Here is a 25,714-nt window from a genome sequence, read left to right as displayed (position 1 = left end):
TTCCGCCACTGAAATGAACGAATCTTCATTTTGTTAATTTAACTGACTTTAAATGCTATACTTTTAACAGCCAAATTCTTCGAACACATCCACCTACGCAATCTTGATCATATTCTGAATTAAGAAATCATTATAATTCAGCCAAAGATAATTTACAGGGAACATAAATAATAACTTTACCTTCCGAGTCTTTCATTCATTTGTCATGTGACGGGCACAATGAACTTTCTGTTCATGAATGACCCATCCTAAGAATGGAATATTCTCAGTTTGCTGCAGTGGCTCAGAGTAGCCACAATCTTCAGAATCTTACTGAACAGTTCTGCCGTCTAGCTGTCAACTCCATAAAATCGCTGTTCTGGATCAGGGCGAACTACCACCACCCTGTAGACCTCCCAGACATCTTAGGACTTTACTGGAGGGAAGCCATCATCAGGTGTCTGGAGAGCATCTGGCTCCACCACCACCCTCGACCGTGGAGACTTTGCACGAGCCTCCCGCAGATGGAGAGCGACCACCTGCCGCAATGCCTGAGCCTGAAGAGGAAGGGAAAGCGCTGACCATCGCCCCAAAAGTCGGTACCTCAGAGTGCTTCTGACCAGGGGTGTGAGCCAGCTACAGCAGTAACAGAGGGAATACTAGTGGATTTGACACAGGGGACTGGATGATGGATCTGAACACGGTGGTACTACCTCCCACCCTATCCCACCCGGTATCATCTGTCTGCTCATCATCATCATCGCTGTTTCAAGATAGCAGTAAGACTGTATCATTGACCTGTTGGGAATTGGAATTACTGTCATTGATCACGTCAAGTTTACCTCTGTCACCTTCACCGCAAAGCTCAGCCAGTCTTCCAGCCCCTGGACGCCTGCAGCCCTTCGTCTTCCCGGGGAACGCCTTGCTGTGATGCGAAGCCGCAGGTCGTGCGAGAGGATCCTGTAGATCCCATCAACCTGTGGGCTGCATCTTGGTTCCTCCCACCATCCGGTCCACCAGAGACTTTGAACTCCCCTTCATCTTCATCTTGTGACAAGTTCACAGTTCTCTGATGTCAGTTAATGGTCACATGACATGTAGGTAAACAAATAAAATACTTAAAATGTTTTATTTTAAAGAATTATTTAATTAATAGCTTTTTATTAAACTCGCGAACCCCAGTCTGGGAAACCCTGGCGTAATGTAATATTTAATTCACTTCATGTTGTTGATTACAAAGAATGGAATATATATTTTCTTTCTCTTTGTATTTTATATCAATATGTTACAAAATTATCCTATTCAAATCAACGTGGTAAACAAGTCAGGTGAAAAGTAATCTAAAAGTAGTCCGATTATATTACCTTAAATGTGTAATGGATTACATTACTAACTACAATTTTTGTCATGTAATTTGGAATCTGTAACTGACTACAATTTGTATGTAATCTACCCAGCACTGTCTGTACAGAATTCTGGATTAACACGTATGGACAAACAATTGCAACATATTGGCATTACGGTGTACTGAGAATGAATTTACAAATTATCTTAAAGGTCTATGAAATTTTGTCTCTAATATTCAAATCTGGAGTAGTGACAAAAATCTATCTGTGCAATCAAAATTCAAAAACAAAATAAAAACACACACAAACACACTTAGTGAGATTTTTGAGGATGAACAGATGCACAATCAAACAGACTTGATATAATTCTGATTCTTTATTTAACGTTACTTTATAAATAAAGGGAGGGTTAAAGATATAACATCAGTACACCTGGCCACTTCAGAATATCCTGTGCATTATGGAAAATGTAGCACCATTTTGGAGACAAATCCAGCGCTGACAGGGAGAATATTTGACCGAATGTTTATTCAGCACTATTTCAGAAACAGTACATACAGGAAGAGTCTATGAGACACGAAACAATGAACATTATTAAGACTCATGAGAAACATCACATAAATAAAAATCAGCTGAATAAACTCCATTTCACTCTTTCAGAATTCCTGGTTTATCATTTCCCACATTTTCCCTCTTACACTTTCATGTTTCCTTCCTTTTTTTCCCACCAGTTTCACACCCTTTATGCTCCCAGTGACTGTTTGTCCTAGATTTCTGCTTGTCTGTTATTTAAATATTAATCCTACCTTTGGTAATTACATGAGACCTTTCTAAAATAACATCAAAATTGCACACATAATGACGCAGACAACTTTTACAGGCTGTTTTAACACACATACTGCAGTGCAACATCTGAGGGCATACAATCCAAGCTTCATATATGCTTAGAATCTATTCCCTATAGTCCACAAAATTGTGTTTTTAGTCTTCTTTTAATGCGTGTTCCTAATTAAGAGCTAAATAACTTCTCAAATAAATCAAATTTAATATTAGGTAAATGTTCATGTATTAAAATTAAATAACATTTATTAAAATTCTCATAACACAATAAGGAATCCTATATACAAATTCCTGGTACAAAGTAAATAACCAATATATAATGCAACACAAGGACCACAATACACATAAACATCCACAAATACACAGCACATCACTGAGGTTGAACATTGATCTCAACAAAACCATGGATAGGCCTTTTCACTGTAGCACAAAGACTAATGTCACGCATCAAATGCTGGATAGCACACAAACAACCCATTGTGTGAGATACATCTGAGACGAATTCAGAATTATAAGATCATGGGTTTTGAATGATGGCCGTTATTTTCCTACTTTTAAAGGCTCAAACAGAGAAATATTCTGTCTAGTTCTGTCAGTTAAGGCTAATATCAAACCTTTTGGTTAATCTCCATTGCTGAGGGGATGTTGATCCCTTTTTGCTCTTGGAACATTTTCGAATTGGTCACTTCAACTAAATTTTGGAGGGAGACTTTCAGTATAGCAACTAGACGTATCACATCACCTGACCATTGACGGTTATTGCAGCAGTTTTGCACACATACAGTCAACACATGCTTATGAAACCCTGCAGGAATGTAAAAACAGATACTTGGATTGTATCTCTATCTAGGAAGCAAAGATGGCCAATGTTAGTCTGTTAAACTCGCAGCGACTTGTGAATTTATAGGGCAGAGATCCTCCCGCTCAGGTTTTTGCTTTTCATCCGTTTCACTCTCTTCCATCTTAGTGTTTTTCTGGTCGGCGAAGGGCTCAGAAGATGGTGCTCCAGCGTTTGGGTGGAGAGCGAGATCGGCTTTCTCCCTGAGATCGGAGAGAAAACCAGTATGGTCATCAACATATCAGATGTGTGACACAAAACCGCCTCGACACTGATGGATTATGCAAGGTCAAAATCAACGTTGCATCACCGTTAGTTCTAAAACATATTACAAAAGAATAAATGCTGAAGCGTGCAATGAAATAGCACTTAGCATCAGCAGGATGGGTGAAGGACTGAATGTTCAATGTCACAACTGTAGTCTTTAATAACAAAATGACACAATGTTGAGTCATCCATGTTGTAGGAGCATTACCCAGCCGTAACAATATGCTACATTTCTAAAAGAGTGATCTGAGCACTCAGCGTTCTCTAGCTCTACAGCAAAATGGAGGTGGAGAGCCAGCCTGATTTGATTGTGTCCACTGCTCAGGAGAGATTGTCATGTGAAAAGTTCAAAAGGGAGAAAAGGAAATTAGCCAAGAGAGCAGATGAGGTAGATATTTGAGCTGAACGGGAGCATCATGCTTGGATGTTTAAAGTGATCAAAATAGTGTTCAAAAATAGCATATGGACCATGTACTTGCCAATATGTACATTTATATGACTGTATCTACAACTGTTCAAATGTTTGGGGTCATTTTTTATTTATTTATTTTTTAAGAAATTAATACTTGTATTCATCAAGGATGCATTAAATTGATCAAAAGGTACATTTATAATGTTACAAAAGATTTCGGTTTCTAATAAATGCTGAACTTTCTTTGTTAAAAAAAAATGTCCCATGCAGTTTCCACCAAAACTGTTTTCAACATTAATAATAAGAAATGTTTCTTGAGCACCAAATCAGCATTTTAGAATGATTTCTGATAGATCATGTGACACTGAAGACTGGAGTAATACGTTATTTTAAATTGTAAAAATATTTCAAAAGACTACTGTATTTACTTTTCTTTATGATAATGTCATTCCAAGCCTGGATGTCTAGTTCAGTAGTTACTAGATCAGTAACCTATTTTCATTGTTTCCATAATGAAAGTGAATGGTGACCATGACTGCCAAGTCTCATACAGAGCTATCAAACAGCTTCAGATGAACTGAAATATAGTGCACACTCTTTTTTTTCTTCCTTTTCCCCCCCGTATATTGTCTTTTTTGTCTTGGTCTCTTTCCACTTTCATTGTATGGACAAAAAGCACCTCAGACATGCTGATTTAAAGCTTTTCTTTCCATGGACGAAAGGAAGTCATTAAAAGGAAGGAAGTTTCCTTTTAATGTGAACGATTCTTTAATAAGCAGGTGATATTTCTTAATCCACTGAAAATCAAATCTTTTTGAGAATCAATGAGCATGAAGAGATGTGAATACTTTTATGCACTGTACCTGGCAAAAGTCCACAATGCTTATGTTATTATGAGGCTCTCAATGACTAACTGAATAAGCAAGGTAAGGGCGCATGGTAAGACTCAACTTTCCATGAGTCCAGAATAGACGGGCCTTCTTTATAACCTGAATAAATATTGATTTTGAAAAGCTTAAGTGAATAAAAGTCCTTCAATGACTGCTGAAAGACTGAACAGCCTTTTCAAAGCAATAATCTATGCTCCATCCTGTTATTGAGCATTTTTAATAGCCTTAATTACATCTCGATGTTGAAATTGCTTTCTTTGCATTTGCATGTAATTGCGCTTAAATAAGAACCTCTTTTAAATAACTGAAAAAGAGATCTAAACTTTTTCTCAGGGGATCTAACACTGATTTTGTTTTTCTGCAGTTTTAGGCTCACCAGGTTGAAGATTCTGGAGAGTGTATTCTGTTCTCTTCTGCGTCTGTGAGGCGATCTAATGCTCTCCGAGCCACGCGCTGACGGGGAAGCCTAAAACACATAGTTTATGAACACAAAAAGGATACCTGCCCAGTGTTGTTTAATGATAAACTATATGAAAATATTTTTCTTTGTCATATTATGTCAAACTGTGTTTTAAAACAATGTATGATATAATGCTCAGTTATGAACATACAGTTTGTGTTCAGCATGATATTATAATAAAGGTGAAGTGTGTGCATGTTTTTTTTTTTTTTCTATGGAAAACTATTTCCTCCTATACCAGCTTAATAGCAGAAATAACTATAGGCAAGACAGGTTGATTTATCTGAAAAGCATAAATGGCATGTTTCTATCAAAATGTTTGAAAAAACTTAATTAAAAACATTTATTTTTTTCAATTTTATTTGATGGCACAAAAATTACACACTTCACCTTTAAAGGGATGGTTCGGAGTAAAATCAACCTAGGGTCCTTTGCACCATGACATTGAGCCAAACTCCCTACCCCCAGAAGCATTTTTTCCCTTGGATGAACATTATTAAAGTTAGAGCTTGTTTAGAGATATCAGCCGAATGGCTTAGTGCAGGCGCTAATGGCTCCAAATTTGTATCTCGTAAATTACCCCACTAATAATGCCAAGAATGGTACCAAACTTCTACAGTAGTACAAATAGGTTCTGTACTCATAAAACGAGGCATTGGAAAGTTGTTATTTAAATAACACTTGCCTGACGGCTCATGCTACTGCTAACCCGGACACTGATGTCACTTCACTGAGTTGAGAAAAGCACGTAAAAGTCCTGACAGAAAGCGATGCATAAGGATGTAGTGTAACGACGCCCAGTTCCAGGAATGCACTAATATTTTGTTGGTGGTACCAGTTTATAACAAATATTAGTTAACACTAAGTTGTCAACATTTAAATAACAACTTTCCAATGCCTCATTTTATGAGTACAGAACCTATTTGTTCTACTGTAGAAGTTTGGTACCATTCCGGGCATTATTAGTGGGGTAATTTACGAGATACAAATTTGGAGCCATTAGCGCCTGCACTAAGCCATTCGGCTGATATCTCGAAATAAGCTCTAACTTTAAAAATGTTCAACCAAGGGAAAAAAGGCTTCTAGGGAGGTGTTTGGCTCGAAGTCATGGTGCAAAGGACCCTAGGCTGATTTTACTCCGAACCATCCCTTTAAGGAAGTCTCAGAAATTACTGTTCATATAGGTTCCTGTGTTCATAATTGCAATATAGCTTTTTTTGTTTTGTTTTTTGATTGATGCTGCAATTCTGCACCAATGTCTACAAATAAAGAGTGCAATAGCAGGCTACAGCACAGAGGATGTTTGCCACATTTTAAGTATTATGGGGTGATTTAGAGTGCAGCAAATGGACAATCATAACATGGGTTATTTACATATTTTGATCTATTATGGGAAATGTTGTGCACAAAACAAAATTTTTGCCAGCCAAAGAAAAGTCTTTTTGTGTGTCAGTTATTAATGTCCAAACGCATCCAATGCTGCATGCCTGCTTTTTGCATGCCTTTATGTATTGGAGCCTGTGGAGTTAAACAACACGTGACTAAAGCACAGGGGGCACTGGTGAGTCAGTGAATCAGGACCTGGGAGGGGAGTAGATGGGTTGGAGAGGAATATGAGTTTATGGGGGGAGTGAACAGTTTGAAGACCCCTAGAGAGAAAACGGTTTTACCGGCTGCGACTCAGAAAAAGTCTTGCCGTCTCAAAGTCATCAAGAAGCAGAGAGTCGCTCTGGGTCAGGAGAAAAGCCATCATAAAAGAAAGAGTGCAACAATCAAGACAAAAAAAATACAGTTCAGTGCCTGAGATCACTCTTTTATAGTACAGCTGAAAGCTGTGGAAATTCATAATCACATGATAGATTAGGATAAAATTATAACAGATTTCTTAAGTAATGGCTATTACATGCATTTTGGCATGAGAGTGTGCCTTAATAAGGGAAATAATTATATTAAAATAATTTAGTGTGGCTAAATTGAAACCACAGTGCAGTAATGCTTATTAAACTCCACCAAGAAACAGGCTTAAATTTGGCCCTCAAAAACACTAAAAATGTGATCAATCAGGAGCTTTGTGGAAAATGAACCCACTCAACCTTATAAAACATCTTATACCACAGGTTAACGAGAAGATCGCATGAAGCGCAGCGAAAAGTTCAGCAGCTGTAATTAGAGCGATGCATTGGTTAATTCACAAAGAAGAGAACAAATGATAAAGAAACACGACAGATCTATTAGAAATGAGACACGAGACAGGAAGGCTTCCAACAATCAGCCAATCAGATCTGTTTATGGGGGTGTCTGTGAATGCAAATGTGAATCACATCAAGGATGAGTGACGTACCAGGCCCAATACTTCTCTCCACTGCAAATGAAAAAAAAGAAAGAATGTAGAATGATTCATTTTTTTTGTCTTAGAGGTAATTATAATTTCATTGCTGGATATGAGAGGGCATAGAAAATAATCGTGGGTCAAACCTATTCTATCAGCCAGGATGGCCTAATTAGAGTGTTATGTCACAGTGTTGCTCTGTTACTATTTAAACCCTGAGCACTGCAGATTGAACTCCAAACGATTGCAAATATACCAAGAGCATTAAAAAAAAGGGATTAGATACATGCCAAGAGAAAAATGTGAGACTTACCCTTGACTTGGGACGAGGAGAGGACACCTTTCAAGAAACAAATTGAAAGTTTTAGTTAGAGAACATTTTATGTATTCAAAAGGCACAGCCACAGTTTTTAATGAAGAGGCCTGAGCATTATAACGAGACACTACGTTATCCAGTGTAATACACACAAGATAATAAGATAAGCAATCTTTGAGCAAAGATTTTTCATTTTAAAGATGTTTACAGGGGCCGTTCATTATGCTTCCTTGCAGTTCAGATGAATAATGAAAGCAGAACCTGTATCTTTTTAATGAACAAGCCCACACAACTGAGAAACAACTGTGCAATTAGTGCTTCTTAGATACACATTTTTTATTTAGGACATGAGTAATGGGGAAATGTTAACAGTTTTAGTTTCCACAGAACCGGTTTTGTGTGCAACATGCTGGTTGGAGTTCAACTCGTGTCACCTGAAAGAGGAATTTCATATTTACACATCACACATCATAAAAAAATAAAAATAAAAAAATGTGAAGAAGGTGATGGTAAAGAGAACAATCACTTCAAGTAAAACATCTTTGCTCTGTCTGGTAAAAGTTTCCGAACAAGAGTATATTCTCGCTTTTCAGTTTGAAACAGTGACTTTCAAAGAGTGACTCATTCTTTACTAGGGTGTAAAAAACAAAACAAAACCAAAAAAACATTACATTTACGGTATAAAAACTGACAGCCGTGGTAGCAACATTTTAGGCTTTACTTATTTAGCTTCAATTTACAGTAAAAAAAAAAAGTATTTAATTAACCGATATAATGTTAAACCAACCTATACTAGTTTGTACCTTTGTAATACACTGACAAGCAACATGATGAATCAAAGCTCATCACAAACAGCTTTGCCACAAGCTGAGAATGTAATTACTAGGCTAATATATAAAAGGTGCACAGTTTCATTCACACAAATACTAAACACCATGGTAACACACATGACACTAAAGTGATGCATAAACATTATTTTATCAACAGAAGATGTAACACAAAATGTACAACAGATTAGAAAAAACTAAGAAACCAATTAACAGGTTTTTACTGTCACATTTTTACAGTAAAACCATGATAAATCCAATCAAATTTTTGGTTTTTGGTTTTTATGGTCTCATAAAAACCATGAGAATCGGCCCCGCTTTATATGAAGTGTCTTTACTGTGCACTAACATTTAAATTAATTATTTAATACAATGCACTATTGTGTATGTACATATTTTAATATCAATGTCAATGTCACTTTTATTTGTATAGCACTATTAAAACAACACATGTTGACCAATGTGCTTTACATCATCTCAGTAAAAAAGACAAAATAGACATATATTTTAACATTACTTATACAGGCATGTAATTTACAGCTGTAATTAATTTCTGTAATTACATCTATAATTACACTGTTGACCCTTTCCTTACACCTCAACCCATTCTTAAATCTAACCAAACCACCAAACCCGTCCCTAACCACCAATATCCCACCTCAATACCAGAAAAAGTGTTTTGCAATACAATATTAACACAATAAGTACAATGTACTTATTTTTGATGTAAGTACATAGTAGTTAAGAACTCTTAATAGAAAGTGTGACCAGAGAATCTAACACTAGTGATGTAAGTGTGTGTAATGTCGTCTGTCTGACAGAAAAACAAGTCTGGACTATTGTAGCAAAGAAAACATGGGCTGCATGTTGAACATGACGACAAACTTGGCCTGTGAACTTAGACGGTGAATGGCCAGACACAATGTGGCATGTCTAGGACGAAAGCTGTCTGGAAGTTGCCTTTTGTTTGGGTTGCCTTATTGATGTTTTTGGTTTGCTCTTAAATAGTCTTTATCAACTATATATGTTCTTTCTTCAAATATATTTGACCTGATTTGTTGAATGAGGTTATGTTATCGTGCTGCTCGGTGCTTCGAAAACGGTAACAACATCTTTGGATCAGTGGGAGCTAAAGATGAGAACATAGCAAGGTGTGAAAATATCATTCTCATGTCTCGAGATGAATTGATTTCTTTTCTGGGAATTGATTCTATTGTTAGTTTCACATGACTCTTTGAAGTTTGTGACTTTACCCGTAACAATTTGTCCCAGGAACTCTTTTTCCCCCAGACCTGTTGCTGTCTGTGTTTCCATCGTGGTCTAAAGTACCGTGAAGATTAGGCAAATTAGTCCGGTGACGTAGGTCTGTGTGTGACTTTCCAGTTTCCGCTGGATTTCATGCTCCGCAAATGAGCTTAATAAAGCCTGAACCTCGTCGGCGGTCCATCGGTCGTATTTTTTAAATTCCATTGTTGATTTGAATAGTAAACAACTCTTAATGCATTCACCGCAACAGACTTTTAAAAATGGTGGTTGAAATAAAATGCTGCGTGGAGTCAACCAATCAAAATGCTGCGTGAACTCAACCAATCAGCATGTTCAGCGCCCAAATCCCACCCCCAAAAGTTCCTGAACTTTGAAAAAGTTCTACCTCGCAAACAGGGACTTTCTGAGGGGGGAATTTTTACCGAGGACTTCATTTAGACCCTGATCCCTGCGGTCAAAACACTCTGAGTACCACCCTAAAGTCCCTACAGTTCCTAGGGAACGTTCCTGCTGTGGAAACATCGCTATAGATACTGTACTTACAAAGCTCCTGAAGAAATGCACCACAGGGTTGACATCTCCACGACGACGGGTGGAAGAGTGGTGGGGTCTCTGTGGAGAGGAGGATAGATGACCACGAAATGAGCCCTTCAAATAAATGAAAGAGAAATGTCCAGAGTCAAGGTGTAACATGCATTATGACGACAACTTCTTGGACTGGAAATTCAACCAATAAAATTGTAAAAAAATTACGGTAACTCTTTATTTTGTTGGTCTCCTTTAGACATTCTGTTGACTATAAGGAATGTTGCACCTACACGTCAACTACCAGTTATTAGAGTATTAGACTGTCTGCTTAATATCTGCTAACACTTTATTTTGATGGTCCCCAACAGACATTGTACTGACTATAAGTAATTTTGCAAGTACATGTCCACTTATGCTACTGACCTGAACCCTAACACTGTAAAAATGAATTGTTAAAAAATAAAGTAACCTGGTTGCCTAAAAATTGTAAGTCCATTGAAAATAAAAAATTTAGTTAAAACAAACTCAAAATATTATGTTCTCTGAACCACATTAATAATATAAGTTGATTTGACAAAAGAAAAAAGTTATGATAAAACTTTTTTTTTTTTTTTTACAGTGTAACCCTAACAGTCTACTAATACTCAACTACTCTAAGTTAGTTGACATAGAGTTAGTTGACATAGGTGCAACATTATAGAACAATATAATTTATAAATGAGACAATAGAATGTCTAAAGGTGATCATCAAAATAAAGTGAAACCAATTTAATTACATTCCCAATCCAAATTTTACATTTCTGTGACAAAAGATAGCCACGAGAAAACATAGAAGAGGCAAAACTGGAAATAAAAATATCATGCTAATCTAAATTTATCTATGCATATAAAATAGACATTCTTTGAACATTAAAATGAGCATGCATCAAGGAGGTATGAGTTTCAATAGATACAGCTCTGCCTAGAGGAAGTAACTGAATCGCACTTTACTGCCAGAACAGAAAACCCTATCATATCTCTTGCACTGTAAACAATTGTGTCCAAAGATTCTTAATGTTGTGAGGATCCCCCCCCCCCCCCCCCCCATTTGAGCCCTTTTGCTTTGATCAGTTTCTGCTAAAGAAGTCAAAAAATAATTATCATTATCGTTATCAGTTGCTGAAGCAGAATGAACAGTGATTGATAATAAATAATTGTGAAAAAGATAGATTCAGCTATTTGTTCAGGATTTAAGACCAAATTCTTTGTTTAAATGCTCTGTAAAATAAGACTAAAATAATTTTCTTATTTGGTAATGTGACTTGAACATATGAAAGTATGGTTTATGAAATGTTCTGAGAAAAAAAAATCCATATATGAAATTTTACTGATATATAACTGATTTATCTTTAGAAACTGTACATTATTTATTGATATAGACAGTATTGGGTGGCAAATAAACAGAACACCAAATAGTAGGATTTAAATTATGAGCGTTAACATAATATTTTGGCAAACTGCATGCATAATGCAGCAGAATTCAACCAATGCAGAGATTAGGTGAATTACGTAATTCGGTAATGCAAGCTAAAATGAGATGAGAAGAGGCAGCCTATTTGCAGTACAGATGAATTTGAACTCCACACTCCATAAATAACCTCTCTAGACCCAAGAGTATTGCATCCCAATGAATTCAACACAAATCCAATCACCACTGAGTCCTAAACTATATTCGAATTCAGCTTCTCAATCTGGAACCAGTATTTACCCCAAACAATTTAGCAAGAAGTTGTCGTTGACCATGACAATGTTTTAAATAAAAATGACTCACTTTTCCCTTTTTCTTTTTGTCTCCTCCAAAGAACCTGCCAATCTGATCCAGGAGACCAGGGGCCTTCTTCTTCCTGCCCAGCCCGAATGGGCTTTGTCCAGAGGTGCTTGCAGTGGCCATTCTAGGTGTTGATCTGTTTGGTGGTCTACAGTCTGGACGGCCCACGAATGTCCTTCTCAACTCAATCCAAATTCCGCTCTGGAGACACTCTGCAAACCTTCTCGATAGTCTTCGGCGCTTCTAAGGAAGAAGGGCTGGCCTTTGAAGGTGTCGTCCCCTCCGTTGCATGGCATCACGGGAGATGAGGTGGGTCTGTAATAGCGTCAGTGATTCTGGGCTGGTGCCAGGCATTCTTTCGAGCCCTATGTGCCCGCGGAGGGTGTCACTACCCTGCTCTCTGATAAAAGGAGCTGCTATTGTTCTAGTCCACATCTGCCTCGACTTGGGTCAAGCACAACAAGGCCTGTCTATGAGAAAGAACCAGAGCGCAGTGAAGAACGGCTTCGGCACAATCAAACCATTGTTGTGATGACTCATGTTCATTATACAAATAGTTTACATTGAGAAATTACATATGGTATATTGCAACGTATAGGGTTTGTTAGCTGCAGACACATGTTGCCACGCTCCATTCTTGCAATATGATAAAGCACGTCTCCAGATATTTAAGAAACACAGACACACCCTGATGATGTCATGCTACCATTGAAGCAACACCCCTTCTTTTATTTCGAAATGCTGTGAACTAGTTCTTGGACTGATTTCTTGAAGTAAGTGTTGTAATTTGTGCATCCTGACCTCGCCGGTGCAATCTGCACTCGCCCAACTCATTCTGTTCCCTCCACGTCTTGAAATATTCACAAATGAATTTTCAATGACTTTGCAATTCATTAACCAACTGCTGTGTGTGATACTCAGCATGGTTCCCTCAGTGCTTTTCAGATAAACATTATGATCACACAGAAAAATCTGTCTCTGTTGAGGGTGAAGTGCTGCTAAAAATGCTGTTGGCTGTAGCGTGCTGTTTTTTTCCAACTTTCTTTCAAACAATTGGCATTTGTTTGTGCAGCGAGTTTGGCCAGAGAACAAAGGCCACAGTGTTTTGTAGTAAAAATATGCTGCTTTTATTATTCATTCATTCATTTTTTAAAATGTATTCTCTTTTGTTGTTGTTGTACTATCTGTTGCAAAAACTGAAATTTCTGATTATATAATGTGAGGTTGCAACTTCCATTGTCCTCAAAATGTTTTCCACATGGTCATTAGTAGAGGAAATTCATTTAAATATGCATAAGCTGAAATAATGAGGCATATGTGAAATAGCTCAGGAAAATAACACAGCGTAGGCGGAAATGTTGCACTGACTTTGTACACACATTTAGTCAATTTCATATTCCATCAAATCTAGGCCTGCAGTAATTTTAAAATGATGCCGTATGACTCAAAAGGGAGTAATGCAAAATCTACAGTATGTGCCAATGACAAACACATATCCTATAGCATAGACATTGCAGAGCATTACAACAACACACGTTGGCTCAAAATTGAAGATGAAATAATGCAGGACACGTGGCCAAAGAATCTTGTACACATAATGTGTTGGTGATGATACAATTTTCACATTGTTAGTATTATTCAAATTGAACATTTGAAATATTATCTGTAGGACCCTGAAAAAAATATGTGCTATACAGTAATAAGCATATGTGAGTGGAATTAAACACAAACCAATTTCCACATATGTTTTCAGTTGTTTATCACTGTATATTCAGTGCATACATTTGTGTGATTATACTATGAGCTGTTGAGAACACATCGAGTATTTGCAGAAGTGCACTCAAAACATGCACTTCACAAAGCCTATGTACATATTCAACTAAGTTAGCCTGACCTCTCAGTCTCAATTTATAGCAAACCCTGCGTCTCTATAAATGATGCTAGAAGCTTGTGTTTGTTCTCTCTGACCAGTCCACAGAAGCTCATCTGTTGGCCGAAGGGCTGGCTATCTACAAACCTCCCACTGCTCTATAAGATATCGGTGCAGGAATGCAGGGAGTGGGCAGGTTGCACTTCAAGTGCCCTTGTGTTGAAGACGAGAGGCTTTGTTGCCCAGAAAGGGGTGAAAGAGACAGGAGCAAACAATACAATTCTTGATGTGCTCTTGTGGGATACAAACATGGGAAAGAGCCCAAAACAACGAGAAGTATGCAGATCACGATCAAGACGCCCACAGAGCAGCTTTGGCCCGACCACCACTTCCATTTGCTATAGAGAAGTCATTGTGAAAATGACTGTAGACCAACACTGTGTGTAGTTTAAACAGTTATTTAGCTGAAGAAGTCATAATTATCTTCAATTGAAATACAAGATGGCATGATTGATCTTCACAGATTTGTGTACACACAGTAAGTTGTGTCTACAAATCCATGAGGCCAACCAATCTAAATGCCAAACAAAAAAATTCCTGGATGGTATGTTGGTTGCATGTAGAGCATATTTGACCATAGACTATACAGATTTTTACTTTTACCCCCATACAAATTATATTTTCAGCATAACAATTTCAACAGCCTGTGCTTTAGTGGAAGACCTTTTGTCCAAAGAAACTCACATGCTCAATGTCACTAATGAATATATATAAAATAAACTGTAAATTATTTAAAAACACTTTAATTCATTTTTATTTAAATTAATCTTTGATTAAAATGTTTCAAAAAATCAATATCCTATTAACCATAAATATAGTTCATGGAGAAAAATTGGAACTCCATTAAATTTGAAACCTCTCTGTACTAATCTTTGTTGCAGAGTTAACATTTCTGTGAGTTTTTGCCCATGCACGGCGGTGCCAAGTGTGAGGGCATGATATTGTTGTGACATAAAACAAATGGCAGCATTATGCTTATGTCCAGCATTGAGAGAGGATGCCAAGGGTTGATGGAATCATTGGCGGCCTATCACTGAGGCATTAGCATTGCTTTGTTTACTCGCCAGAAGGAACAATTAGGACAGGCCCCCGGCACACTGAGATCAGATATACCAAGGACAAAGTGCATAGAGTAGTTCTGGTTTGTTGTTGCTGCTGTATTGCTGAATATATTTTGAGACTATTCAACATCAACAAAAATGCTTTTTAAGGAACTTGTCTGTGATTTCAAGTAATAATCAAATATGTGTCCAAAATCTCGCATTTAAGCAGTTGAGCATTCACAATAGTTAATCTTCATGACACCCCAGTACAGAGATGCAGGAGGGAAGAGGTTGCGGTTACCAGCGGACATGTGAGACATCAACACCTTCCGGTGGCCACATTGATGAAGGATTGTGTATCCGTTGCTAGAAATCAACAACACATGAGTGGCAGGCAGTGTGACATATGGCATGACATAAGAGTTTGTCTATGGGATGTGTACAGGACATAGAGGGTTGTGTTACAGAATTACAGCTTTACTGGGTGAGCCCTGTCCCTGAGTGCTGCCACAGACTTACACAATTGAGTCTTTGTAGCGTGATTCAAGCTGGTTTGTTCTTCACAGTTGTTATTCCGTGACTCAGAACCCCTTGATTTTTTTATTTTATATGTATGTTAATCACTCCTTTTATCGTGCCCTTATTTTTTTTGTTTGTTATTTTTTGTTAGATATTGCAGAAGTTACAGTGTGTGCCATATGTATTAAAAGCTAAAAATACTTGTCAAACTTTTACAGTGTATAATCGCCTTCTGTTTTCTGTACACAAATAGTTTGGTTCTAAACAGAATTCACTCGTAAAAAAAAAAATCAGATAGTGACAACCAAATGTTTAAAGGGGTCCTATAATGAAGGCAGAAACGGGCTTCCACACAAAACTGAACTGAACAAGTAAAGGCCCCTTCACAGAAGAATGATAACTATAAAGATAACTTTAACAGTAACTGTATTAGCGTCCACATCAATGCACGATAAAGAGGCGATAGTCTTTTCTTCCTTATTGTGATGTATATTTAGCAGGGGTGTAATGGTACATGTATTTGTCCCGAACTGTGCGGTACGGGCGAATTTGCAGGGCGAATACATTCAGTCACAGGCGATCCACACTCCAATCCAGAAGGGGGCATGCACGGCAATGCAACATTGTTTGCTACCAGTATAGGGCACAGAAGAAGAAACGCTGATGGTCTGTTTACATCTCTCAACCAGTGTTTCAACTGCGGAAAGATATCAATAAAACAGCTTGAGAATAATATGTCACGTAGCATTACATTTACCCACATTTAGTGTTGACAGCAGGTTAGTTCGCTAGGGAGATGAAATCTAGAGAGAAGCATTTCATATATGCACTATATTAGCATATTCATTAGGCTATATTTACTTAACCTGTTGGTAATTTCTTGATTATTTAAGGTATGTGTAAATAGATTTGTCATGAAAACAAGTATGACAGCCACTGTGTAAATGATTATTTTTCAAAAATGAAAATTAACTTTATAATTAGATGTCACGTCTTGTTTTGGTTTTGTTTCATGTTCTTGTTTCATGTCTGTCATGTGATCCCCTGTTCTAGTCATGTGATCCTGCCATGTGTTCCCTTGTCTTATGTGTCATGTTCTCATTGGTTCATTGTTTGATTGTGCACAGGTGTCCCTTGTCCAGTCGTTAGTCTTGTGTACTTAAAGGACACGTTCGGTATTTTACACTTAAAGCCCTGTTTACAGATCGTTTCTGATGAAATAGAACGGTTAAGATTGAAATTTGGACACATGCTGCTGTCCCGAGAATTTTCGTTTTCTGTGGTAGCACCCCCCCCCCCCCCCCCACCTCCACAATAGCTGCATAAGTGCACTGGAACAATCCTTCCTAAAACGCATTAAACAAAGACGTGAAACTCACCGAGTGGTCAGGGGTGTTCACTGATATGCTCACACAAAAATCGCTGCAAAAGATGCTTTCCAACAGGTGTTTTACCATTCGTTGTAAAACTGTGGACCTATTTTTCCAAACGCCTCACACCCGTACATTCTTCCGTTGAGAGCAGGACAACCCCATTTCCGTTTCCGGCGGCGGAGTAATACCGTACCTCACAGCACATCCAATACAAGTCAATGGAGTTGGACAAAAACTACGATAAAACCTGTTGGAAAGCATCTTTTGCAGCGATTTTTGTGAAAATAGGGAAAAGAAGGAAAAATAGTAAAGGGTCACTGGACCGCTGTCACGTTTCAGTTCATGTTTAGACTTTAAGTTTGTGTTTTGATTGATGACTGTCATTATGGTGTCTGATTAATTATCACATTTCTGTTTGCTATTAGATGCACGCTTTCTTTCAGTTTTGGTCCGATCTCTGTTGTGTTAATGTGTGTTTTCCCTGCCTGTCAGCGTGTTCCAGAGTATTATTATTAAAGTTTGAGTTTGCATCTGTAATCAGAGTCTTCAGTCTGTTCCTCAGATAACCACAGTGTGACAGAAGATCGGACCACCCTAATGGATGAATGGATCGGACCATCCGGCTCGCCATCACCAGCTCCCTTGATAACAACACCCTGAGGACCCTGTTCCAGATCGGGGCAACTTTCAACCATCCTATTGACCTCCCAGACACCACAGGGTGGAACAGAGGGAAACATTGATTCAGTGTTTGGAATCAAGCCCATCTCTGAGTCCAGTCTCGTCCCAGGATGGCCTCCATTCCCGAGCCCTTGGTCAAGATGCCTGCCGCCACTTCTGAGCCCTCGGTCAAGATGGTAGATGCTTCTGAACCCTCAGCTAAGATGGCCGCTGCCACGCCTGAGTCTCATGTCCCCTTCCTCATCCAGAGTCCAGAGGAATTGGACTTAATAGATTTTGATACTGAAATAACCTGTCTTCCGCCATCATATTATCTTAACTTTCTATCAGTCCCAAACTCCCACCCACCCAGCCTCCCTCTCCCACCTCCTCCCATCATCATCTATTCCTCATCCCCACCTCTGCTGCTTCCTATCAGCCCCTCAGCTCACCCTCATTCCACCACCAGTCACTCTAGACTAGGGTCACATCACCGAAAAAAAAGGGAAAGGAGTCAGGAAGTTACGCATACTACCCGACCTTGGGATATTTATAGGGAAAAACAAATGCGTACCCCATTCTATACCCCAACACGTGGTTACAATCGCTGTCAGTTTAAATCTAGACTTAAAAACACATCTCTTTAATCTGGCATACACATAGCACATTATCAATTTCTATAATTCAAATCTTGTAAAATGATTATTAGGCTGCAAAACCTGTCAGCCGGAACCGGGAACACTTCCCATAACACCTGATGTTCTCATTACATCATAAGAAGAATGGCATCTACGCTAATATTAGTCTCTCTGTTTATCCCGAGGTTTACTCAGGATAAACAGCCAGATCTGGGCCATATCCAGATCAGATGAAGGACCTGTGCCTAGCAGAGGTGGGAAGTAACTAAGTACATTTACTTCGTGAGTATTGAGTATTTTTTTTGAAAATGTTTACTTTTAAGAGTAGATTTAAATGTGGATAATTTACTTTAACTCAAGTACATTTCTAATGAAAAAAACTGTACTATCACATTGGGCGACATTCCTCTGGTTTATTTTCATGCAATACATGTTAAGAAATGCGTAGTTTATTCCAAGCGCGCAGTCTCATTTTTTCTGGGGCATGAGCAATGCCTCATTCACAAAGACTTGATCAAACAAGTTAGCAAAACGGTCTAAATTGTTTCGTGAATCAGTTTGAATTATTTGTTTCGTTTCCTGCATGCACTGAATCGTCTGAGTCATAACAGGAAATTTAAAAACATAAAGAGTGTTGGATGAAGTGACCATGTATCTACAGAGTTTGCTCTCTGGAGAAGCATTCAGTCTTTCCACTTGCAAATTCCGCCATGTAAATAGCAACCCGCCATGGTGCAAGCGCAACTGGCTTTTAAAAGGAATGAGAAATTACACTCTGATTGGTTTATTGCACGTTACGCCCAAAACACGGGAAACAGGGAAAACAGGGACAACCCTTCTAGACCATGGTTGCGTTCCAATCCACTTTTAGACATGCATTTGCAAACTTCCCTAATCACTTCCCCTCTGGGAATCCCTGCCGCCATTTTGAAGTGCTTTCCACTTCGTGATGTGGACGAGGGAAGTTTATATGGACAGACCCTCGCTCCCTCGATTTTGACAGAGGGAGCGAGTCTACTTTATATGTACACTTCAGGCAGCTCCATATACCACAATGCAACACGATTGTGACGTCAATGCATATTGCGTTTAATTTACCCCACCACAAACAACTCTATGATATATAAAAAAATATTTTTTTTTAATTAAACAACTCAAACACACCTATATACATGCTACATTAAACAATTTCGTAAGGGGAAAAAATAGATAATAAATCAACCCCATAGTGGATTCTAAGTGATCAAGGGCTTGGCATGTTCCATTTCAGCCTATTGCAAAGGTTCCGCCAGTAGTGGGCACTCATGCAACGTAAGCAATGATGTACATCCGAGTGAACGAGATGGAGGGAAGTTAGCGAGTGAAGGGCATGACAATTTTGGACTGGAACGCAGCCCATGTGCTGGGCGCGCCGACCATTTTTTCCATCGTCAAAATAGCAAAGTGGATTCGGACACGCCCTAAGTGCACTTGTGCCATGCGCTTTAGACCATAATGCTTAGATCATTAAAATAGGGCCCAGAGAGCTGGAGCTGGCAGAGCAGGGAGCCATGATGGAGACGGCAGTTCAGGGAGCCAGGGCGGAGCCCCAAAGTGGAGCAGGCGGGGCATGGAACCATGGCGGTGCTGGCAGAGTTGGAGAGCACGGCAGAACTGAAAGACAGAACACAAGGAGTTTACTGATGGCCTCAAAAGCCATGACAGAGAGCTCAGAAAGTTCAGAAACGGCCACCGTTGCCTTGACAGGAGGTACAGTGTTCATAACAGGTAGTTTATAATCAGTCTCCTTAGCTGTAACAGAGAGTTCAGAATCGCTGAGATCACTGAATGCCAGCCGCTAGCACTGACCTCAGTTGTGGATCCATCACACTTGCTGTCAGTCTTCTCCTCCCCAAGACTGGTCCAGTAGTCCTGGAGATCCATGGCAAACCAAGTTCCACAGTTGTTGGAGCCTGGTACGTATAACCCCACCCCCAAAAAAATCCTCAGGGGGAACTTGAGCTCTGGCGTGGCGGCCATGACGGCTGGAGACAATTTGTTGAGAGCACCAGTTCAACAACATCAGTAAATCTCCCTCTAGGTCAAGGATCATAAATTGAAAAAGGAATATTGTTTTTTTAACAGTTCATTGAGTCCGGCATAATAAAGGGAAATCAAAGCTCAGTCATGGTAGTGGGTCTGATGAGCAAAGTCCAAAAACTCAATAGTATGGTCCTTGAGGGAACGATTATCCTGGGTGAGGAGGAGGCGTACTGCTGCTAGATCCATAGTTATGCCCTTTTCAAATGTAGTTATGCCCTTTTAAATGACATTAACGTGTATGTATTTTGTGGATGTTTTGATCCTAGTGCATTTCAATACATTTTGTGTATGTGTGTTCCTTGTGAATACAACCCATGGCCTTGTCACACAGAACAGACAAACATAGCTATGCTGCACCAGTAATACTCAAGCTGATTGAAATAAAAAGGGATACACTAAGTGCTAAGAATTCAGAGAATCTGGATTGCATTACCTTGACCAGCTCATTTTAATCGTAATGGGCCGTAATGGGTGTCTCTTTTTTTCCCTGAATTACCTTTGTAAAATACAAGTCTGCATCAATGTCCTGTCTATACAATATACAGGGTTGAACTGAAGCACATTCAAGGAATTTCTATTAGAGTAGACTTACAGAAGAGAGACTTACATTATTAACTTGGAAATTGGCTGATTGAATAAGATTCAGAAAAGAACTGAATATGCATGCAACTGTGCCCATGTCATCTGGGGTAATGCCAGGAAAAGATAGTTACATGAGAGGGAAATATTGTTACATGAGAGAGAAATTTTGTTTGTTTTTTATTATTATTAGTAGTAGTATTGCAATCAATTTTTCTACCTTTATTTATTTTTTTGTTAAATAAAATGTTTCCTTATATTTTTTAAGAAATGTCATACAATGGTAACCACAACTGTTTGGTCACCAACATTCTTTAAAATATCTTATTTTCTTTTCCACAGAAGAAAGAAAGTCATACATGTTTGGAACGAGAGTAAATTATGACACAATTTGTATTCATGGGTGAACTGTTCCTTTAAATGAAAATTAGTTGGGTTTGCTGAATGAGATTTAAAAATGTAAAAGTCAATAAATTGAAACAATATAATCACTATCAAAATGCACAACACAACTGTATAAAGAAAGCATATTTCATGTATTTAATCAGGTGCGTAGAAACCATTATAATCACCGTTTGCATTTTGATTTCAAATAAAAATCTTGGCTGAACGCAAACAGTGTGATTCAATTTAATAACCAGAAGCACAATTTTTATATCTGGTTTTCATTACAGAAATACCCAAATTTATACTTTTGTAATTCAAGTCAGGTACCACATTTCTCAGTGGTAACCAATCACAAATGCTGTTCCAAAATATTTTAGAAATGTTGCAATATTAATTTAGTTATTCCATCTCTGCTTCACAGACAGTGAGCAGGAACATCAATTGGAATTCATCAGTTGTAGTGAGCCAGCCAGAGCTGAATACACACAATGTGTTTGTTTTCCTCATGAACAGTTTCTATTTTTAGGGTGCAAAGGTCTCTTCAGGCTCACACAATAATACATGTGGGACTGAGTCATCCATCAATGTTCTCCCTTAAAACCTAACACAACTCGCTAATTCTGAATTCGTTAACTGCAAAATTGAACCAATTATGAAATATGCAAGCACTCATTAACTCCCAAGTGTTAAATACTTCAGTATAACAATAAATGCCATTTCTCAAAAGAATTTACAGATTCACAATAGATGTCTTCTTCTATAGTTTCAGTTCATTTCACTCTCAGATGTGGTTCTGATCTATGTCAGGTGTGTATTTGAGGGATGAGGTGAAGACTTAAATGCAGAGGGTATTTTTTAGGGAAACAGACTCCAAGGCAGGGCAAAACTGGAAACTCAATGCACACTGGAGCGTTAAACAAAGATCTGACACAAGGACATAAATAGGGAAGACAATGAGGATGATATCAAGGGAGGGCAGGTGGGGAAAATGAACTGATAATCAGAGAACAAGGGGCGAAGGGTCAAAACGTTAAACAGAAGTCATGTGCTGGCTCCAAAGATAATACAAGAGCATCTGGCCAATGATAACTCACAAGCCAGGGGCCCATTCTTCATGTGGACAACTCAGTTATCTGGATTTTACGGTTGACAATTTGACATGATATAGGATTGTTAGATTCTTCTAGGCTCATCCTGGGGGGTATTCCAGAAATCAGGTTATGTAACTTACTTACAAAAGCACCCTGTAAGATGAACTGTAAGATTAAAAATATTATATGAATGCCTGGCTGAAGAGATGCGTCTTTAATCTAGTTTTAAACTGGGAGAGCGAGTCTGAGCAACGAACAGTATCAGGAAGGCTATTCCAGAGTTTTGGAGCTAAATGTGAAAATGCTCTCCCTCCTTTGGTGGATCTGGATATCCTAGATATGACCAAAAGCCTCGAATTTAGTGATCTTAAAGAGCGCGATGGATTATAGGGCGATAGAAGATCCGTTAAATAGACTGGAGCTAAGCCGTTTAGGGCTTTATAAGTCAGTAGCAATACCTTGTAATTAATACGGAACTTTATAGGTAACCAATGTAGTGATGATAAAATCGGTGTTATATGATCATATTTTCTTGATCTAGTAAGAACTCTAGCGGCTGCATTTTGGACTAACTGTAGCTTGTTTATTGAGGATGCAGGACAACCAGCTAATAAAGCATTACAGTAATCTAGTCTCGAGGTCATGAATGCATGAACTAACTTTTCTGCATCAGAAACTGATAGCATATTACGTAGCTTAGCAATGTTTCTAAGGTGGAAAAAGGCTGTTTTTGTAACATATGAAATATGATTTTCAAAAGACAGGTTGCAATCTAGTATAACACCCAGGTCTTTTACTGTAGAGGATAAAGTAACAGGACATCCTACTATGTTAAAGTTGTATTGTGAGAGGTTTTGTGGGCGGTTTTTTGAACCGATAAGTAGTACCTCTGTCTTGTCTGGATTTAATAAAAGAAAATTACGCGTCATCCAATCTTTTATATCTTTAACACACTCTGTCAATTTGGATAATTTAGCGTTTTCATCCGGCCGTGATGAAATATATATTTGAGTGTCATCAGCATAACAATGGAAACTAATTCCATGTTTCCTTATAATATTTCCAAGTGGCATCATATATATTTAGAATAATAGAGGGCTCAACACAGATCCCTGTGGCACTCCATAGTTTACTGAAGTTAAGAGTGTAAGAGTATTGTGTGATCTATAGTATCGAACGCAGCACTAAGATCCAGTAAAACTAGTATTGAGATACAGCCTTGGTCAGAAGCTAAAAGTAAATCATTTGTGATTTTAACAAGCGCAGTTTCAGTGCTATGATGCGGCCTGAATCCAGACTGAAACTTTTCATAGATGTCATTTTCTTGCAAGAAAGAGCCCAGTTGAGCGGACACAACTTTTTCTAATATTTTAGACATAAATGGAAGATTTGAAATGGGTCTATAATTTGCTAGGTAATTATGATCTAATTGTGGTTTCTTAATGAGTGGTTTTATAACTGCCAATTTAAATGTTCTTGGAACATGACCTAAAGATAAAGATGAGTTAATAATATTGAGGCGAGGCTCTTCCACTATAGGTAACACTTCTTTCAGTAGTTTAGTTGGTATAGGATCTAATAAACATGTTGTTGTTTAACACAGTATACGGTTAGAAGATGGCTGTCTCATGTGACCTTGTTATTTGTACACGCTGTGACTATACAAATCACAACATGTAAATAGGAAAATGTTGCTGTTATTTTGTCACTTATTGGGAGCAGTATGCTAGCTGGAGCCGTTTACCTCCAGTCTTTGTGCTAAGCTAGGCTAGCGGTGGGTGCGTCAAACAGAGATACGGCATGCACGGAGATGAATAGGGTATGTATGGACTTATCTAACTCTGGGGGATACGTTGAATAAGCTAAAGTCCCCAAAAGTTGGCGTGTTCCTTTAACCTCTTTTACTGCTTCCCAGAACAGAACAGAACTCAAATCAGCCAATATCTGTGAAACTGCTGCCAGACTTACAGAGGTACAGTCTAGGAAAGACCTTGGCTCATGGTGCACATTTGAATGCCGTCCAGCATTTGGCCTCCAAGAGTTAAAACCCTAGTAGCTGCATCCAGCCTTTCCTCAGTCTCCAAGGCCTCAGCAGGCTCTGATAGAACATTGGCATGGTCAGAATCAACTGATTCTCTGCTGCAAACCACATTGGGCGCATGCCCTATACCTTGTTGGCCAACAGACTGGGTGCTAAGACCTCTTAATGCAGGCACATGAGATCTCTCCTCCCTCAAAACTACTTCACTAAGGGATTCAGACTTCTCCTCTCGTGCCTTTGGCAGTCTCTTAGGGGCGGGAGTAGGTTGATTCACACAGGGCCTGTGCCCGGTTGCATAAAGCACCTTAAGTATGATACTTAAGGGGCGATTTCCCCTTACCTAAGAGAATAACTTAAGGGTGTTGCATATAATCTCTTAAACGGTTCTCTTAGGGAAACATTTAAGTGTTTCACGACAGCGATCCTGGATTCACGTTATAAAAGTCTGTTGTTGCCATAGATACACAAAACACTAACACTAACACTAGCAATTTTGCAGTTTCATAAATAAAGTAGGCTAGGATATTGGAATGGATAAATAAAATAAAAAAGAAAGCCTAATTGGACAGAGGAGGAGAAATGCATTCTTCTTGACGAATATGGTAAAAGAAAAACAATTTTGAAAAGCAAACTAAATTCCAATGTAACTGCAGCACAAAAACAGAAAAAGTGGGAAGAAATAACGGAAAAAATGAATGCAAGGAATCCTGATGTGAAGAGGACGGTTCAGGAAGTCCTTAAAAAATACGAAAACATCTCTGTGGTCGCAAAAAAAGAGCTGAGCGCTTATAAGAAAGAAGCCAACAAAACAGGTAAGATTAAGCAAGACTACGCTTTTAAGATTGTATGCACCGCACCGTGGTGAAGAGTTCGCTTTATTGCTGTACAGTGTTAAGACCTAACGATTACAAAACTGACCAACAGGTGGAGGACCCCCTACCGGCTGAGTTGTCGGACTGTACTATAATGGTAAAAAAAACATTAGAGCTGACTGTCCTGTCTGGCATCTGTGGCGGTTTAGAGAGTGAAGCTGAACCAGTGCAACAGTGTAACATAGAGTGAGGCATTATTGTCCTGTATCAGCATAGAATAATATTATTTTTAAGATTTTCTTAATTTTCCCCATCACTTGCGTATTTCAGAAGACCGCAAACATCACCTGCAGCCACAACAAGAGAAGATATGCTGGAACTGCAGAGAGAGGTTCTACAGCTACAAAAGGAGAAACTGCAGCTGGAGATTGAAAAACTGAAGAAGGAGACAGAA

The 25,714-nt window shown here is 38.5% G+C and overlaps 1 protein-coding gene and 1 long non-coding RNA gene across 4 annotated transcripts in view; both read right to left on the bottom strand.

Annotated features, from left to right (window-relative positions):
- LOC311094136 overlaps positions 1 to 25,714 on the bottom strand; it is a 683,555-nt gene that overhangs the window by 618,042 nt on the left and 39,799 nt on the right. The window lies entirely within an intron of this gene.
- On the bottom strand, positions 1,683 to 12,371 carry mbpa (myelin basic protein a). Of its 3 annotated transcripts, none has more exons than XM_084130752.1 (6): positions 12,109 to 12,371; positions 10,314 to 10,418; positions 7,675 to 7,701; positions 7,374 to 7,394; positions 4,949 to 5,038; positions 1,683 to 3,206 (listed from the first exon to the last, which is right to left on the bottom strand). In XM_084130752.1, the coding sequence occupies exons 1-6, from the start codon at positions 12,226 to 12,228 to the stop codon at positions 3,156 to 3,158; spliced, it is 414 nt and encodes a 137-aa protein (XP_083986878.1). In that variant the 5' UTR covers positions 12,229 to 12,371; the 3' UTR covers positions 1,683 to 3,155. The 3 variants fall into 3 exon arrangements, with proteins under 3 accessions (XP_083986878.1, XP_083986879.1, XP_083986877.1); XM_084130753.1 differs by having other exon boundaries at positions 10,314 to 10,382; XM_084130751.1 differs by lacking the exons at positions 7,374 to 7,394; positions 7,675 to 7,701; positions 10,314 to 10,418; positions 12,109 to 12,371 and adding an exon at positions 6,703 to 6,797.

This window comes from Abramis brama (assembly GCF_963993115.1).
Source record: "Abramis brama genome assembly, chromosome: 12".
In the NCBI taxonomy this organism is placed as follows: domain Eukaryota; kingdom Metazoa; phylum Chordata; class Actinopteri; order Cypriniformes; family Leuciscidae; genus Abramis; species Abramis brama.
The sequence above is the reverse complement of the archived record's forward strand: the minus strand, read 5'-3'. Positions and strand labels throughout refer to the sequence as shown.

Bases quoted from the DNA above. Each gene is read 5' to 3' on its own strand.
- mbpa (XM_084130752.1), bottom strand. From the start codon at position 12,228: ATGGCCACTGCAAGCACCTCTGGACAAAGCCCATTCGGGCTGGGCAGG. The intron at 7,395-7,674 runs GTAAGTCTCACA...TTTCATTTGCAG, and splicing joins CTCCTCGTCCCAAGTCAAGG to TGGAGAGAAGTATTGGGCCT. The intron at 3,207-4,948 runs GTGAGCCTAAAA...CTCCGATCTCAG, and splicing joins TCTCCAGAATCTTCAACCTG to GGAGAAAGCCGATCTCGCTC.